At 40.0% G+C, this 19,730-nt stretch overlaps 1 protein-coding gene across 1 annotated transcript in view; it reads left to right on the top strand.

The window, feature by feature from the left end:
- The window catches only part of plxna1a (plexin A1a), a gene marked incomplete in the record, with an annotated part of 315,581 nt that overhangs the window by 170,993 nt on the left and 124,858 nt on the right, over window positions 1-19,730 (top strand). Inside the window, 3 exon segments of the mRNA XM_024293231.2 lie at window positions 389-512; window positions 738-891; window positions 4,007-4,106. Coding sequence (XP_024148999.1) covers window positions 389-512; window positions 738-891; window positions 4,007-4,106 — 378 coding nt within the window.

Below are 19,730 nucleotides of genomic sequence, written 5' to 3' on the forward strand. Positions count from 1 at the left end.
CCTAATTTCCTTTATCTACGTCCTCCATCATCAGAAAAATGTCACAAGAACATGTTAAAAACACCAAATCTCAATTTTCATCAGAGTGGGTCTTTAAAAATGTGTTGGACTGGTTGTTAGGGGTTAATACTTTTACTCAATGTATTCCTCTTAACGTGTTAAGATCTTTGAAGCTTGTACCTCAGCATCCTGACACGCTTTAAAGTTTGTCCCATTTGTTTAAGTCGGGACCTCAAACAGGCCTGTGAGTAGTGGGTCTCCCATCAGAAAAGCAAAGCTGCGTTTGGGCTATCCCTTCAGTCACAACCGGGAATAATCGGGATTAATGTTCTGACGGTGACGTTTCTGAGGTTTTCTGAGGTCTGACTGGATCTAAATCTCTCTGCAGATGTTCACGGAGGGATCGCTGCGAGCGCGCCGATGAGCCTCAGCGCTTCACCACCAGAGTGGAGCAGTGCGTCCATCTCTCCGTTCACCCGGAGACCATTTCTGTCACCATGTCAGAAGTGCAGGTACTGATCTGAACCCCCGCCAGAACACCTGTTTGCTATGGATCTCTGCTTTGTGAATACAGGACTGGCAGCATTAGGAAGACGTCATAAAAATACATCTGCTAGTTTGTCTCCTTTTGAATTAGAGCCACAGAGCGAATTGAGAGGAGCAGATCTGCACTGCGTTTCCTGCTGGGGGGCATCAAGAATCAAGTGTATTGACTTGAATTTCCGCTGTCTTCCTAGCTGGTGCTTCAGGCGCAGAACGTGCCCAGTCTGTCAGCTGGAGTTAACTGCTCCTTCGAGGACTACGTGGAGACAGAAGGACGCATCTACAACGGGCGGATCTTCTGCTTGTCTCCTTCTACTAAAGACGTTGCACCCATCACACGAGACCAGGGTAAATCCACACTTACCCTTTTCAAAAATCAAATCTGAAAAAAATGCTAACACGTAGTTTTCAGGCATGATAAAGGAAATTCCAGTAGAGCTGTGTGATGAATTTTATGAGTAAGCTTTAAGTTTTGTTTTGTTCAAATTAAGGCTCACATTAAATATGTTTTTTTGTCGCTGAAAACTCTTCAGCCCCACCAGGTGCAGCTGAGGTTTAAGTCTCTGAGTGGTTCTTCCAGGAACAATCGTGCACAGGTTAAGGAATGATAAAAATGTTACTGGCTGAACTTCTGAAGCAGCATTCACACTGGAAATGGTTCGCAGGTCGTCGGGTTTTAATGTTAACTCAAAATGCAGACGTGATCTAAGGTCCTGTGCCATGATTTGTGCGTCTGTCCAAATCATATCAGTCCAGCAACAGCATTATTTAAGTAGCGCGGCACATTTGGGCGACAGAGGCTTCACATAAATCCAAAGTTTGGGGCAGTTGGGGAAGTTGACGAGGTTGGTGAGGTCGGTGAGGTTCAATTCAATTAAATTGTATTTATATAGCCCAATATCACAAAGAAGAAAAATGCCTCATTGAGCTTCATGTTGGTAAGTTTACGGATGCAAAAGGTTAGTCATAAAATATAAACAATAGCTACAAACTAAACAGACTAAATAAACTGGTTATCCCGCCCTTAGACCCTCCTTCCCAGTAAGGGAAAAACTCCTAAAAAACCTGATTCAGGAAAAAAGAAGAAACCTTTGGGATTCCCACATGAAGGAGAGATCCTATCCCAGGACGGACAGGTTGGAGAAACTGGCGAGGTCGTCGAGGTTGGTTAGGTTGGGGAGGTGTGAATATTTATTCACTGTGAATAAATAGGAGTGAAAATTGGGGGTGGTTGGGGTGGTTGGTGAGCCAGCTGCCCGATGGACAGTATAGCGATCTAAAAAGCTCCACATCCCAGGAGCCGGGACTCCTGCCGGCCCCTGGGTAGCAGAGCTCGCTATGCGGGGTGTCGCATCGCTCCAGCCCCTGGGCTTATGAACTTTTTTCTTATTTTCATCAAGGCATTAGTAAAAAGATCCTCCAGTTTTCCTTCTTTCTGATTAATGAGGGACAGAAATCTGTCAAACTGGGTCACATACAAACAGAGGTAATGTTTGAAGTGGCCGTCATCCAGGTGCAGCTCCTATAGTTGATGGTGAAACTCATCGTACTGCAAACGACTCTAAACGATCTGGTGAACCTAAACACAGCAACATGCTGGCGTGATGATGATGTGTCAACAAATGAAGTCCAAAGAAATGTTGGCAGTAACTCCTCCCACACACGGCCGGGCGTCAAGGACATTTTAAGACAGAAGGGTGAAGACACAAAGATGCCCAAATCGCATCAGTTTGAATATAACTTTACAGTCTTGGAATGAAAAACCTTTGATCTTTTTGCAAGAGGAGATTGTCTGATCTGCTGTGTCTTAACATCTGTCTATTCTCCAGTGTTTGCTCATTTCCTGTTGCTTTTATAAAATAAACATAAAACACTTAAGATCCCTTATTTTTATTTCTTGATACATTTTAAAAATTGCATGAATACATGAAGAACATCAAATATAATTTAAGCCAAAACCCACAGACATGTTTTACTTGGAGAATGTCAGATACCCATTTGGGTCTCCAATCAGTTCCACATCATTTGCACTTATGTGAATGAACACAGGATAAGCGTGGGAGAAAGGAAATCACTTAGTGACGGGTCAGCAGCATGTGAAACTAACTACAAAAATGAGAACCAAACATCTGGGACCCATACAAGTCACGTGACATGTCTGTGAACCCAGGTCACTCTTCCCACATTTGTGCTCAACCGAATCACTGTGAATAAATAGGAGTGAAAATTGTTTCTATTTTGAAAATATTTTCTGTCATCTTTAATCTGAAGCATTTTGAGTAAAAATTTTAAAAAAGCATTTTGTGTTTGCAAATGTTGTGACAATCTGATCTGATCTGGTCATGTCATTGTTAAATGTATGGCATTTATCTTCAAAAACAAGTGACATGAGATCATACTTTTCAATATTTGTAGTTTGTGAATATGTTGTGTTTTAAGAACCCATAAAATAGAATGAAATAGAATAGAATAGCTTCTTTCTATAGCACCTTTCCCAGAGAAAATATCAAAGTGCTTTACAAACTAAAAACAAATGAAAACAGTAAAAGATCAAATAAAAGCTTGCTTAAATAAAAATGTCTTGACTGAGTCAATCTGACACAGCAACGATGGTAGAGAGTTCCAAAGATGAGGATTCAGTTTGAAAGGAGAGATCTCTTCGGGTCTTAAAGCGGGTTTTTGGAATGCTTAAAACATGTTGGTTGAAAGACCTTAAGGATTGAACCGAAGAGTTTGGGGTTAAAAGGTCAGAGAAGACAGTTTCACACAATATTTGGTAGGGCTGGGTTGATAAAACAGATTAATAATCAATTTATAAAAATATATATTGATTTAGCACATAAAGCTAAAGTCTGCTAGCTTGATGCTAACGTTTAATTGAATTTCCCATAGGACGGCTAATGCTAACGCTCGGTCAACGTAAACAAACAATACTGACTAAATGAACATCTTTAGAAACTCAAAGACATGAATTTTACAAATTATTTTAAGGAAATATTTTTAAAGTAACTTTTTGTGGTCTAAAGCACCATTTATTCTCATACTTTCTTCTTCTGGAATAAGGTGTATTTTTATAGTGTGATCGCCACCTAGTGTCCAAACTGAAACGTCCTCCAGGAGAACCAGAACAATGTTTACAATGTTAATGATCTGAACATTTTAGTTAGAACTTCTCCTTTAGAGAATCCATGTAACACTGGATGATATTAACAATCTCATTATTTCACTGATACATTTACAGTATGTGAACTGGATCAGATTAATATAAATAAATTCAAATTATATAGTAGATTATTAATGTATTTCTAAACAAATGTGTATAAATGTTAATTCAAAATTGAATAGAGAATTGAAAAAAATTCTAATCAAATTGATCCAGGCTCTTGTGAATTAAATTGAATGGTTTCTGGAAATTATTATTATTGACACCCAGCCCTAATGTTTGGTTCTGTTTCCCTTTCAGGTGACCAGCGCGTCATCCGCTTATACCTGAAGTCAAAGGAGACGGGGAAGAAGTTCGCCAGCGTTTTGTTCGTCTTCTACAACTGCAGCGTCCACCAATCGTAAGTGGATTTCCTCGTCTCGTTCGGTATCCTGAAGGGGAATTTAGTCTCACGGAATAATTTCACACTTGCAGGAAGATGCATAGTGGTGGGAAGCAACAGTCGACAAATGTGTGATTGCGCCTCCTTGTCAAAAGCGCTGGCATTAAAGCATTGGTCTGCCAGTAGCTGATTTTCCTGAGAACAGTGTGAAGGATCTGCTTATTCAGTATTCATTGTATTCAAGCTTTTAACAAATCAATTAGTTAATTAAATCTTAAGCAATGAAGTGACTGCTGGTGAGTGAAATAATAAATCGATTCTTATCCATGCAAGGCCTAGAAGAGCAGCCAGGCTTGGGAGGCTAAAACACATCAGTCATGTTTGCTGGAAATTAATTATCCCTAATTTAACTATAGGAATAGTGATTTACTTCTCAGCACTGGTTTAAAAGCTGTTCTTACAAGCTTTTGTTCCTCAAGTGTATTCTTCTAAAACGAAGCCTTGGCTTACCATACAATAGAACACATTTTTCTTATTTGCTAAAGACAGTAATTGTTGTTAAAAGTACAAAATGGTGGTTTTTCTGTGGATGAATCATTAGTCGCATTGTGATGCATGAAGCTGAGCACTTTATTGTTCATTCAGGAACAAATGGTTATTGCGTGAACATGTTGGAATTGTTTTAGAGTTCTAGACGCTCATTTGTTTGGCATTTCTGCAGTTGCATTGTGGGAGTAAAGTTTTTGAATACAAAAACACAAAATGGGAGTTCAACTACAGTTTTAAATGAAAGCCGTGAACAGTGTTGTACGGCCCGCTACTCGCCTCCGCCCGGACTGTCCCCTTTAACCTGCTGCTCTCGCCCTTCTCTCTGACTTTGCCATCCTGGTCAGGGATGCTTCTATTTTCTGTTGATGTTATCTTCATTGGAGCTATTTCAGTTTGTTGTCATCTGAGGGCCACAAACAGATCTAAAATCATTTTCACTGGCTAATTTTGGTTAGCTTCTGCGTAGGATGGAGGCAAACATTTTGCTCAGAATTGCAGTCTTGCACTCCAGACTGCTGAGGGTCATCATAAAATAATAAATTACAAATCCTGTACTCAGAAAAATAAAAAAAATAAAAGTACTGATAATTTTGGTTTGGAAAAAAAGACTTAAAATGAAAATAATCATAATTTAAACCCCAAAATGTCACATTTCTAAAAGCTGCTGTTTCCTTAACGGTTTATCCGACTGCATCTGTTAGCGAAGGATTAGGAGACTCTAAATCTGACCTCATGACATCTGCAGAGAATTATTGGTTTGAGTTAATAATCTGCTTCAAAGGAACATAGCAAACACGAGTCACAACTATGATCTTAATTTAAATCCCAGCCGTGAGCAAAAGAGACACACTTCTTTTATGAAAAGCTTTCTGCAGCCATCCATCATCAGCATTTCCATTATGCTAATTTATTCATAGATTGTTTTCCACCGTCTGACGTTTGACTGGTCCTTTTTTAATTACATGATCTTGTTGCACCCTCCTTTTCTGCCGTTACCACTGCAGAATTGGTTCCTAATTCAATGAGCCAGCCTTTATTAATTGTGTTGAAGATTTTCTTTTCTGCTTCGCAACTGTTTGGCAGATCTTCACGTGAACCTTCAGAGCGACAGGACACAGCAGCAGTGAATGTGGGATTTATTCGTAATTGTTCTGCCTTGTTAGAGAAAGGTCAAATGAGAATAAATAAAACCTCATTCACTGAATGAGGATTGGCTTCGCCGTGAGGGGGATTCAGGCTGTGGGTGGTCACTCACTCACTTTTCATTGAAGTGTTTGGGCTTTTGGTCAGACACCTCAAATCAGCAGCATCTGCAGAGGAACCATTCACTTATACTAGATCATTTCAATTTCTTAGCATTTTAAAAAATATATTTTTTTACAGCATTGTATTGCTTTGAAAGAAAAATCAAGCAATATGAGTGAAAGATGGAAAAAAAAAGTATCTTAATTAAGAAGTTTCATTCAAGAAAGTTTTTCATCCTATAAAAGTTTAGCTATATTGGAAGGACTCTACCCCCACAGCTTTTTCCTCCTGACTCCCTCCAAAAAAACTCTAAACAGGAAGTATTGAGAAAACATCCTCTGCAAGAGTTCAAGTACTACCCCGATGTTTGTCTTTGATTTTACCATTGACTGTATCTGAGAACTGGACTGATTGACCCCTCCCCTTTGGTGTTCCAAACAGGAAGTACCCACTGGCTCCAAGAAGCCAAAATCCCATAGACTTCTATAGAGAAATGAACAGCTGTTACTCAGTCATTCTATTGGTCCACATAACAATTCTTGCTCTTTTATTTTTCTGTAGTTCAATTTCTTCAAGTTAAAAACTGACCAATCAGATGCCTCAATAAAAGTAGCAGAGCCTGCTGGCCCCCAATGTTCGAAACTTTCAAAACTTTTCAGTGGTGGGGGTGTGGCCTTCCAACAAGCTCACTCCTGGTTGGCAAAAGTGGTTGCCATAGAAACGACGACTCAGACCGACTTGGACCAATCACTGCCTACTGATAACATTTGGTTCCACCTTGTCGGCGTTCATATCGTGAAAAAATGGCGACCAACTCGACTTCATTTAGTTGGAACTGGAAATAACTTTTCTGTCTGTGACATCACACTCACTCCAGTTTGCATATACAAACAATAGATGTCACTAACCAAAAAACACAGTTAGCTCATTTTTCTTAAATGTTCCTCTTTTTAATCATTACGAGCTCCATTTCTGTCATAACAAGTCGCTCTGTGTCCTGACACCATTTTCCCTCCACCCCAGTCCCTCCTTTCTAGTCTTGCTCTCCAACTTTTCTTCAGCGCGCCTCCTTTCCCATTCCGCTCTTTGTCCGCCCGTGTCCCCAGGTCCCAACCCCTCTTGGCCCTCTTCATCTCACTCCCCCATTTCTCTTTTTCTCGCCACTCTCCTGTTCATCAGGCCCATTTATTGCTTGCTCTTAGCCCCGCATACATCTGCATAGTAATAGGCTGTTAATTAGCTCTAGCCAGGGTTCATGCATGGAGATGGTCATTATGGAGTGGGCTCAGTGTGGAGAAAAAGAGCTCACCTGAGCCACTTCTCGGGCCTCCGGGCTCAGCTGATGATTTGTGAAAGCAGAAAGACTTTGATGTTTGGTCTGTGTGAATGAAAGGAAGGCAGATTGGATCAACTCTGTACAGACCAGAGCCCTATACTTGTCTTTGCTCTCCCTTTATGTGTGCATTTCAATGTAAAGACTGTGACATTTTATTTTCCTTCAACCATTTTTATGTCCCTGAACTTGTTCTAACCATCAAATGGAAAATTATATTACAAAAAAATGACAAAACATTTTTAAGTTGTCTTTTTCAAACTATAGGAGTGAGTGTGTTCTTGGAAAAGGTTTTTCACTTCAGTATATTGCTTATATCCAAATAAAAAATAGTGAATAAGATTGAAAAAATATTTTTTCCGGTATTTCTTTCTAAAGAAATTTGAGGTTGTGTTGGAGATGAATCTATCAGTTCTCTTCTGGTGTTCCACAGGGTTCTGTTCTTGGCCAGTATTTATTTTCCAACCACATCACATCTCAGAGATTTAACTTTTATTTAGATCATTGAAGTGATGACAGCATTTCCTGTCTTTTCTACCAGTTGAGATCAGATTACATCTGCTTAAATGAGGGAAAACCATCTTCAATCTCTAAAATAGAGATGTTCAAATCTTCTGTTCATCAATTTGGAATAATCAATGATCACTACTGCTAATTTTGCTCAAAATTCTGAGTTTGTTATACACAACCAGATTACTTAGAGGAATGGTCCCCAACCCTTTTCAGGCCACGGACCGGTTCAAATTAGACGATATTTTCACAGGCCGGTCCAAACGGGGCTGAAGCTGGAATTTTTAAGCTTATGGTTTCTGAAAATCTGTTTCCAAAATAAAATGCTACAACAAGAAATGTAGTTTAAAAAAGTCTAAAAATATCAGTAGATTTTTTTTTTTTTTTTTTTTTTTTTTTACGGCTGACGAAGATTGAATGAAACAAAGTTGTTGATTTGTAGAAGTCATTTCTGATTTGAAAAAATTCCACTAAAAGAACATTACATAATTTTTTGTATCCATATAATGCAATTTTAACCCTCAGTCCAGGCTCCGATGATCTTTCAGGACAAACAGCTTGATCATATGTTTTCTTTACATAAATCCTCTCATTTGTTGTGTATTTTTTTTTTCAACACAAAGGAACATTTTTGTGCTAAAGTTTCTGAACCTAATTCAGCCTTTCTGTAGGGAAATCCTCATTTGTCTCTTTTACAAGACCCCATTTCGGTTTAGGCAGTTAAACTCCTTGTTCATCCATTTGTCACCTGTGGGTTTGATAACTGAGATATCAGCCTTCAGAATTAGAACCGGATGATCTATAATCTGCTGCACGTCTTTGTCAGGTTCAAGTACTTCACAGCACATCACTGTTCAGATCTCTGCGCTGGCTTCCTGTAGCTGCCAGCACGATTCCAGGAATGGAATCGCATCATCTACCTAAACTTCTTCATCCAGGTCTTCAACCTTTTCCTCTCACTGTGCTCTGCCAACAACCTGCAGTTGGTGGTCCCTGTGCCATGCAGCGAGAGATCACAAAAGATCACTGTGATCCACCATGAATGAATGGTCCCATCCGTTCTGCTTGTGACAATGAAGCTGTTCTGGTGGTGGTGGGCAGGTAAAAGTCGGGCCTGTCAGGAGGCTCTCAGTGCAGATGCACAACAGAATTGCCTGCAGGCAGACACCCAGATGGACTCATGTGCAACTTCAGTCAATATGCTGAAGGCTGGATGCAGCACCAGCACCAGCAGCCATACAAACACTTGTGCAAACGGGGGAAAAGAGAAAACAGGTGCGTGCACAGTGAGGGAGGGGGGCGCTGAGACAGACGGCGCAGACTTGGCATAGCAAATTACGCTGAGAGCTATTTACATTCGCTTTTACAATATTAGAAATTTGCATTAAAAAGAGTTTTGGAATAGTTTAATTGAGCATGCGGGGGGAGGAATAATGCGTCTTTAAAGCTAGGAATAAACAGGAGGGAGAACGCTGGAGGCAGGAGTGCAACGGGGAGGAAATTCGCATTCCCAGAGAGCTGGAGAGGCATGAAGAGGCTGAGAGAGATATAAAGCAGTGTTAGCAAACGAGAGGCAGATTATGTCCATTGTGTCAGGAAGATTGTGTCCCACACAGCTAAAAGGTTACCCCCCCACCCCCGGCTGCAGAGCAGGCCGTCATTACAATATAAAAAGGCTGAAATCTTTGCAATGAAAAGAGCCACTCAGGGGACGGGATCGGCCCACACTCCAAGCCTCCAGGAGCGGCTTTCATTTCCAGGCAGTGCTTCCCACCTTCACCCCCAACCCGCTGATCCACCAACACTTTTTAAATTCATCTCAGGTCCAGCAGCTCAGAACTCCTTCAGGTTGCAGAACCTACTCTCACGTTGAATTTTATGCTCCAACTTTCGGGGAATTTGTTTAATTAAAGTGAGGGTTGAGACTGTTGGATTCACTGCTTTTGGACATCACCATGACAAGATCCAATAATGTCAAGTAATGAGACTGAGCCCCCACCGAGTATCCAAACTCCTCGTTTGGCCCTTGTGCTGCATAACTTAATGATGTGCGCATCATTTTATTACTGCTCACTCTGGAGCTTTATTGAATAAAACACTGAAAAAACCTATTTATAGATCAGACTGCTCATGCTCAGCTTTGAGCCTCACACTGTTGACATGTCTATGCTTTTTAGAGTATTTTAGATAAAAGTGTGTGTATTAGATAAAAGGCGCATCTCTTAATTGGGTAAGATTTGCAGCTTAGCGTTGACAAGAACTCGATTCATTCAAGATCTTTTTATAAAATCAATTTATTTTAATTAAAACAGACCAGACCCAAGAAAAAAAAATCCAACAGAAAACCTTTATTTCAAATAAATAGAAATAAAAACATTCACCTAGAACAGACCAGGAAGGCCAAGTGGGCCCCATATGGTTTAAAAGTGGGCAGAAACGGTGGGCCCCGATTGAGGTTTTCCGCAGTTTCTGTGGTGACCCCACATGTGTTTGCCCACATTGACTTAAGTGGGACTCAGTGGGTTAGCTCACTACCCTAGCCAGCCACTCGGTGGAGAGCGAAACGTGATAGCGAGCTCCTCTGTAGTGAGCTAGCAAGCTCCACTGTAACATGCTAGTGAGCTAATCTTCACTGAGCTAGCAAGTGCCGCTGTAGCGAGCTAGTGAGTGCTGCTGTAGTGAACTAGCGAGCTCCACTGTAGCATACTAGCGAGCTCCTTTTTAGCGAGCTAGTGAGCTCCTCTGAATTGACCTAGTGAGCTCCACTATAACATGGTAGTGAGCTCCAAGGTAGCATGCTAGTGGACTCCTCTACAGTGAGTTAGCAACCTCCACTGGAGCATGCTAGCGAGCGCTACTATAGCAAGCTAGCGAGCTCTGTTGTAGGATATCAGCGAGCCCCTCTGTAATGAAGTATCAAGCTCTGTGATAGCGAGCTTCACTGTAGCATACTAGTGAGCCCCTCTACAGTGAGCTAGCAAGTGCTGCTGTAGCGAGCTAGTGAGTGCTGCTATAGTGACCTAGCAAGTGCTGCTGTAGCGAGCTAGTGAGTGCTGCTGTAGTGAGCTAGTGAGTGCTGCTGTAGTGAGCTAGCGAGCTCTGTTGTAAGATATTATTGAGCTCCTCTGAAATGAACTATCGAGCTCTGCTATAGCGAGCTCCACTGTAGCATACTAGCAAGCTCCTCTGTATTGAATATGTGTTTTTGGACGGCATGGCGCATCAAGCAAAACTAAACTGATAGGTCAAACTTTAATTAATCCTTGTGGTCTATCATTTTTGAGCACCGTTTACCTCAGCCAATCAATTGGAAGTAAGTAAGTAAGTAAGTTTTATTTATATAGCACCTTTCGCAGACAAAAGTCACAAGGTCATTTATGATAACCAGATTTATACTTAAGGAGGATGGTCTGTTTTGAAATAAATCAGGAACTTGTAATGCCGTTTATGATCTGAAAAATGGTGTAAGGGTTACTTGGTTAGCTCTGACTTAATTTTTGTTGGTTAGATGCTTCACAATTGGTAAAATAAGTTGCTTTTTTCTTTTAATTTTTAGATAAATTAATTGATTTTTGATTATTGCTGACATGACATTTACTGCACTTAGACAATCCTATAAGGTACAGGATGTCTTTTATTTTGAAAGGAAGTCTCTTCTGACTCTGTCAGAAGTTATACATGTTTTTATTTTTTTTTTAAAAAGGACTTTTATTCTCTTAATATTTATCAGTTTTTTATCAGTTTAATATAAAATCAGTTTCTTATTTTGCTAGTTGGTGAGGATAGACTTTGTGGCCCCTACTGGGTTGTTTTCAGTGAGGAATTGACCTGGGTGGCTCTTTAAGCGTTAAAGGTTCCCGACTCCTGACTTAGAACATTGTTAGAAGACATCCTAACAAAGTACAGCTTTTTACTTAATCTGGTTTTTCACTTACCTTTTCTTGACTTTGGAAAAGTCAGAGAAGCTCAACCTGAGAAGTAAAACCTGCAGAGCAGCTCTTATGGCATCAGCAATTGACTAAAATAACTTAAGGTGATCATTAAAGTCTTGAAATCAATTCTAAAACAATCAAAGAGCCATTAGAGCAAGGAAATGATCAGTAAAAAGCCCAACTGCTGCCTTTTAATCCAGTCGAATGCACAAAGAGGAGCTCTAACAATTGTTAGCGGAAGGAAGGTGCTGTCAATTGACCTAAAGAAGTTAAATACATGGAAAAGTGTTGTTGTTGTTTGGCAAATTGTGGGATTTCTGAGACTTCAGGATTAGACAAAATCAATACAAAATCTTCCAAATCATTTTAATGTTGACTTGGAATCATTCCAAATTGTAGCTGTGTGAGTGTTGGATAAACTTTGGGCTGCTCTTGTCTTGGCGTGCACATCAGACATCACACAACACTCTTCCAAGTATTGGATCAGTTCAGACATGTTTATTTCCTGAAAAGTTCATTTCAAATTTTGTCCCTACGATCAGTTGGTATGTCGTTTTCCAGGTCACCAATCCCTAAAGAGTTGTTGCTCATTTCTCCCATTGTCTCACACCACGACTTAATGAAGGGTTTTGTAGTTTTAGGGCTCCTGGAAGGACATCTTTGGCAGCAAATTCACCACACATTTTTTTTTCAATTTCCCTCCAGTTGGCGATCACAGTTTTTCTGCCAAACGATTATAGACTGAGTGGAAAGGAGCTTTGCTTCTATGGAGAGAGACTAGAACATTTTTTTTTATGTGTGGATGAATTTGGAGACATTGAAACATCAGCACTTCTGTTGTTTTTATCTGCTGTGTGAGCAGGAGACAGAAACTATCGTAATGATTAGGGAGCTGTAATAACATGACTGCAATGGTGGAAGATTGTAAACAATGAAAACCAATCTAACCACTTAAAGCCTCGTTTCCTCTGAGCGATTCTGTTCGGTACCGTCCAGCATTTTGAGCGTTTCCATTGTAAAATAACCCATTAAATAGTACCAAACCCAGTCTCTTGGGGGGCCTCCATCCGTTGTAGGTCCATAGAAAAATTTAAAAAGGACTGTTGGGGCGGAGCTGCTGCAGCCACCCATTGATTAGGAGAAAGTGATGAAGACATTAGAAAGCACCAGTATAGCGCTAAGCTAGCAATTCTTTTTTCCTCTTTACGGTGGTGTTCTTCTTTGCCGCTCGCAATCTTCTTTCAAACAACATTAAATTCCTGTTATACACGATGTACAAAAATAAAGCAAGAAAAAGACGAGCTGCTGGATGACCTCCATTGTTGTTAGTTTTCTAGTCGTCGCCCTACAATGACATAATGACACACTAGTGGTCTACACCACGCATGCACTGTGAAAACAAACCACTAGTGGAAGCGAGTGGAAATCTCAAAAGAATTAATTGGACCGTACCATACTCAGCAGTTTGTTTTCACAGATTGCAGGCGGCTAAGAAGAATACCGCCTTAAAGAGGAAAACAGAAACGCTAGCAATCTGTGAAAACAAACCAAATAGTGGAAATGAGGCTTAAGACTTCTCTTTTCGATGTAAACGCAGAGCATTTTTCCTTTCTTGGGTGGAAAATTAGCCAAAATGGTGCATACTGCCACTTAAGCCTCATTTCCACTGAGCGGTCCAGTAAGGGGTGGTACAGTACGGATCAATTCATTCTAGTGAGTGTTTCCATTCAGTTAAGCCTCACTCCCAGTAGCGTCTCATTGTGTCAATGTGATGTGATGACTAGAAAAGCAACAACAATGGAGGTCATCCAGCAGCTCGTCTTTTTCTTGCTTTACTTTTTGTTTAACAGGAGTTTAATGTTGTTTAAAAAAAGATTAAGAAAAATACTGGAAACGATATCTTAGCGCTATACTGGTGCTTTTTAATGCTGTCATCTTTTTCTGCCAATTAACAGGTGGAAACACCAGCTCCACCCCAAACGTATCTATTTTTCAATGGACCTACAACAGATGGGGAACCTCAAGAGGTTTAATGGGTCCATTTCACAATAGAAACGCTGTAATACCGGATCTTACTGGACTGCCCAGTGGAAATGAGGCTTTATGGCAGAGGTCTCAAACTGGCGGCCTGCAGGCCATTTGCGGCCCCCAAGTTGATTTTTTGCGACCCCCGCCTTAATATAAAAGTTCAATATCTACTAAACAAGATCTTCTGCATGATGATAGCTTTGTATTTGCTTTGTGATGTTTCAACTTTTTGCTTAAAACTTTGCATTTGCTTTTGTCGTTGGATTTGGTCATCAGAAAAGTCCTTAGCAACAGTTGCTAACATCGTCAGCTCCTGTCATTTCACAGGACATGCAGAAGATATTGCGTCGTAGTACATAGACATGAACATATGTTTTATAAAGTTGTTCAGTAGACATAGACAATGAACCAAAGATATAGACAGACTCTTGCTTCAGTGGCCCAAAGGTAAAATGACTTTGAGAACCCTGTTTTATAGAGTGAACTTTGAAATTATTTTTTCTTATAAAATGCTGCACATTTATCACGCTGATGCTGAAGTGGTTAGAAGATATGGTCAACAAGTACAGTAAAATAAATAAGTAAATAAAAGTGGACCCAGAACAGAACTCTGTGGTACAGCACAACGTTTATGAGCCAAATTAAACTTCAATGATCTTCATCATCCCAGGATCAGAATTATCACAAGGATAAAACCGGTCTGCAACAACAGTCATATTGATCAGACTGTTTTCATTCATAAACTCAGAAAGTATAATTATGACCACCTCTTTCTAAAATTAATAAAATGTAATGATTAATCTTTGTTTATTCAAAAATGCATTAATCAAGATAGTGTTTGAGTTCTTTTTTTCTCTTCCTTTCAGAGTCTCATGGTAATGAAGTCAAACCTGAATGCGTTTGGCTTCATGCGAGTTAAAATGTCAGCCGAATCAATACAGTTCTCTGACCAGGTCAAAGCAATAGGTTTTGCCGATCAATTTTAGAGCTTAACTTGTAATTTGATCAGCACTGACCAGAATTAATTGAGGATATGATCCCCTCACTTGCTTCATAAACGCCTGTTCCGGGGCTGTTAGTTGCATATCAGCAGCTTTGTTCCATCGATCCAACTTTGCCAGAACAAAAGCTCTGAAAAGATGAAAAGCGTCTGATGCTCCTTGGCTGTGCGGCCTTGTTAAATAGCGGGGAATTTTATTGACCATGCCGCTGCAGTGGAGCCACTTACCCCAAGACAGTTGTCCATGCATTGACAGCTCTACTGTCGGATTGCTGTGCAGCACCTAGATGACCCAGAGGAATGCCCCCATGTGTGGGACAGCTTGTGTGTGGGTCTGTTTCAGCCCCTGTGTGGTCTTATCACGCACATCCCGCCAACCAGAAATCAATACAGCCCTGGGTTAATGGTGAGAGGGAACTGGCTCACTAGCTTTACTAACAAACATCAGACTGTTAGCATAACCTCAGTCTTTCCTTTCTCTCCGTGGAAATCCACTGCCATCGATTATCAACCTGCACTTCAGTCTAGTCTCACTGGCTTATCTCTTGTTATCTAAAGCCTCTGCGTTCAGTCACTGCAGCACGGGCAATTTAGGAGTTAACCCTCTAGAATCTGAATAAACCAAGGACGGAGAGACAAAGACGGTGCAAGGATTAGACTGAAATCCAATTTAAAGCCAGTGTTTCTGGCAGCAGGGTGACTGAGCAGTTGTCCTTCAATTTGGTCGACCTGGGTTTAAACCCCCGCTGCGCCTCATTACTGTGGAGATTTTGCACTGAGCGTGTTTTTCTGAATAACTTCAGTCTAGTTTGCGAGCCAAGAAAACCTTTAGATACAGCTAGCTAAAGTGCAGTGTTGGGGTTTTATTTTCTTTGCATTTTTGTTGCTCAAATGTGGTTCATTAATTAAATAAACCTTTAATATCATATAAAATATTACATTAGCAGTAAATAGATAGTACCTTTTTTGATTATTTGATTTATGGATGTTAATAAAATAAACCGAGACTACTTACATTTTGAAAAGTAGTATTCTGGTTTTTAGTCAGGAGCAATGAAAAGGATGTTTTTGGTGTTTTTAACATGCTTTCTTATGGCATTGTTCTGATAATGGAGGACTTATATAACAATCTGTTCTCACTCCCAACTCATCATAAATGGACGCACGGTTCGGGCCCCCTCCAACCTGTTGACATCGATTGGTCCGAGTTGGTCTGAGTCACGTTTTTAGAAGAACTACTATCACCAATCATGTGTGGGCTTGTTCGAAGTCCACACTCCTTCCACTGAAGGTGGCCTGGAAAAATGTCAATCAAATGTTGGTGGCTGGGCTTTACTGAATGAATGCATGAATTTACCTTTGGTTTGTGAGTTTCTATACAGACGTGTCCCGCTCAAAGGGCAGAATCCACCCCAAAACCTGAAGTTTATAACTTGAATAACTTGTCATAAAGAAAAAATATCTTTTAAAAAATAGGATTATAATGAGCATGTTTAGAAGAATGTATTAGAGCAAGAATGAATGTTTGCCCAAAAAGGAGCTTCAATTGCAGGTTGGTTGGAAAACATGGAAGACACTGGACCTCAAGGCCTGGATTAGCGCACCCCTGGATTAGACAATTAAAATGACGGAATAATAACTGTCTATTTCTCAATGGAAGTCTATGGGACTTGGGCCTTTTGGCAACAAACGGGAACTTCCTATTTGAACCACGACAGTGGAATGGGTTATGGCTTATGGCTTATGGCTATTCCAATTAAATCAGGGGTCCCCAACCTCTGGGTTACAAATCGGTCTGAGGGCCACTGGGTACCAGACCACAGACAGGGAAAAAAATACATATGTTCATCAGGGGGTCTCCAACCCTCTAGATGGGGTACCGGGCCGGTACCCTAACCTGGTACCAGTTTCGCGCCCATTTCTGCATCCAGTACCTTGTCCTGAGGCTTGGGGACTTGTGATTTATTGGGATGTATTTATTGCATGTCAAAAAACGATGAGTTGAGGCCACACAAAACGTCAAAAACTGACGTGGAGGGGGCCCGAACCATACATCCATATATGACGAGTTGGGAGAAAGAATCTGGAGTATATAAAGAAAATTAAGCTCAAAAGTGCTTTTCTGAGTAATTTTTCTTTTTTCAAATCTTTGTGAATCTATGTGACATAGAAAATGTGCCTAATGGGCCTCAAGCTCCATGTTCCCTGACCCTTATCGTCACTGTCGACTGGCTCCAAAAGGAGCCGCCCAGATCGCAAAAAAATGGCAACTGAAATGGCGTCATTTCATTGGGAATTTTCTTTGAGTGACATCACAGCCTTTCTGTCCAGTTCTATATACAGTCAATGATTAAAGTCAGTCTTGTCTTGAAACTGCAGAGACTCACCCAATTACAGTACCACCACCGTGTTTGACTGTTGCTCAGATGTGTGTTTGTGTTAGTTTGAGTCTAGAACTGGCAGTCTTTCCTAAAAGTTTTGCTTCAGTCTCTTCACTCCACAGATTTGTCCAAAATTGTGGGGATAAATGAGATGGTTCTATCTTTTTTGTTTTCTTAGTCAAGAATGTTTTTCACATTCAACTCTTCTGAATTGTCAGTGACTGCAGTGATTTCTTGACTCGGTGGGTTTGGCAGTAATCAGGCTCAATGAGTTCAAATGAGACTTTGGAAAATGTGGCCTAGGACAGTTTGCTCACATTTCAAAAGAAATAAACGCAGATCATTTTTCAGCTTGTTAACCATCAATAAGTGAAACCATTTTTCTAAGCTAAATCATTATTATGTCAAAAATTACGCAAAAAAGGAATATGAAAGTAATTATTCAAAACGCAACAAGAAATGTTGGTTTTAAAAAATGCAGCTGTATTTTTCATCTTTTCTGGCTGCCTGACACACGCAGGACCTGCACCTCCTGCTCTTTAGATCTGCTTTGGCCCGCCTAATGCCTGAAGAAAAATATCATGTTCTGCCATTTAGTGCTGTGGAGCGAGAGCGCGGCTCCTTGGGTGGATGTAATTTGGCGAGCAGTGACCGTGGATGTTACAGGAGGCCTGACTGAGCGCATGGATTCTAGCTCAACTTATTATTGGAGATGGGTTGTCATAAAACCATCACTCAATGTACAATGTAAAAACAAAAAAATCCACTTTTATTTTTGTTTTTAAATTACTTTATACATTGTTTCTCCTGTGGGGGTTGGATGATTGACAGAATATGATGAAAACTAGAGCAAAAAGTCAACAAAATTAGAGTTTTGGTTTAAATGGTCAAACTAGAAGCTCGTTTTCTAACTTCAGAAACCAGTCATTACCAAACAAAAGAAAAACAAAAAGATTTAAGCAGAGTTTTGGATCCACTTCCTTTGATACTTTGTCGAGTCTTTGACTTTATTCTTGAATGTGCATTTGTTTATTTTGGCTCCTCAACTGTAGAGGAATCAAGGAAAAAAGGAAATGTCATAAAAACTGCTTATCTTGGTCTTCCAGCTTAGTTAACTGTAAGCCTATAAGCATGGAGAATAAGGAGGAGGGAGTGAAAGAATCCTTCCAGCTCTATCTGCTGTTTTCAGCATCCGTCCCTGCCTCGCCGTCGGCTGGAATAAAAACTTAATGCATGAGGCCGCAGTTAAACATGTCATTCCAATGTGATTTCTGGAGAGCTGCTATAAACATTTGATGTTGTGCGACTGTGGCGACAGAGGGGATGCACACCCCCACAGTGGAGGTTTCCTTTCCTGAATTGCATTTGTTGTTTCCCAGCACAAGAATTCAGGTCAGTTTATCTGCGTCTCAAAACATCTTTGGAAAGCTAAGTGTAGGTCTGGAAATGATTAGAGATGATGACGTTACCGCCATCCTCTGGCATGCCATATCAGCTAAAAGGCAAACTTAAATGTTTTGAGTTTATGTTGTCTGAATATACTCCTCTTCTTTACCACTCCTGACACCTTTTAAGTTAAACTACTACAGCTAAAGAATTTGAAATAGTAAAAACAAACACAGAAACATCTAACTAACAGCAATGCCACGGGACTTACTAGATGTTTTGTTGCTAAAGCAGTAGAGATTTCTAAATAAAAGGCATAATCAACTGTTTTCTAAAGGATTACATGTTTAAAAATGGGGATAACTTCATGTTGTTCAAAATACCTGCCTAATTGCTACACTCACTGTTAGGATTTACACTTATATTGTACTTTCATGTCTTGCTTTAAGGCCCAAAGTGCTTTAAGCTACATACACACCCAGCATTTGACACGTATTCAAGAAAGAAAAATCTTGAATGAACGTTTAGCCAATAGTGTTCACATTGGACCAGCAGGGAGGGGCTTCTTCTTCTTCTTTTGCTTCTTGCTCATGTCCACCAGTACATGTGTCAAAGTCAAGGCCCGTATCCGGCCCTCTGGGTAATTGCAATGCTAATTAAGGTTTTTTTTTTTCAGATTTTTAGGCTATTTTGGAGTTTAGCCAAATTTTCAGCAACATGCTAGCTGTTTCGGATCATTTTTATTTATTTAATTTTATTATTTATTTATTTTTTTAAGTTTTTTAGGCTGTTTTGGCATCAAGATAATTTTTATACGCTAGCTGTTTTGGGTAATTAGGTTGTGTCCGAATTCCCCCCAATCACTCTATATTGCACTATATAGAGTGTTCGCCATTTTGTACTGTTGTCCGAATCTACTAATTCCAAAATGGAGTGCACTCGAAATTTCCCAGAAGTCTTTGTGAAAAATAGCGTGCATTGATGCTCGCTAGATAGTGAATATAGACCACAATGCAGTGCAGTTGAACAATTCAGAAGAAAACGTATTTAAATGTAATTTTTGAACAAACAATCCACATTTTTACCATCAGAACACAGTTGAGACATAAATAAATGTCGTGAAATTTTTGTATTTATTCGATTTTCACTTTGTGATATCGGTGACGATATATCTGGTGTTTAGAAAAACGAAAGAAAAGTAGTGAGCATTGTGTTTTATCTTTAAAATCCAGGGCACTACAGGTATTTCCACACTATATAGTTTTTTAGTAATTTTAG

The sequence above is a fragment of the Oryzias melastigma genome, linkage group LG7, assembly GCF_002922805.2.
Source record: "Oryzias melastigma strain HK-1 linkage group LG7, ASM292280v2, whole genome shotgun sequence".
Taxonomy (NCBI): domain Eukaryota; kingdom Metazoa; phylum Chordata; class Actinopteri; order Beloniformes; family Adrianichthyidae; genus Oryzias; species Oryzias melastigma.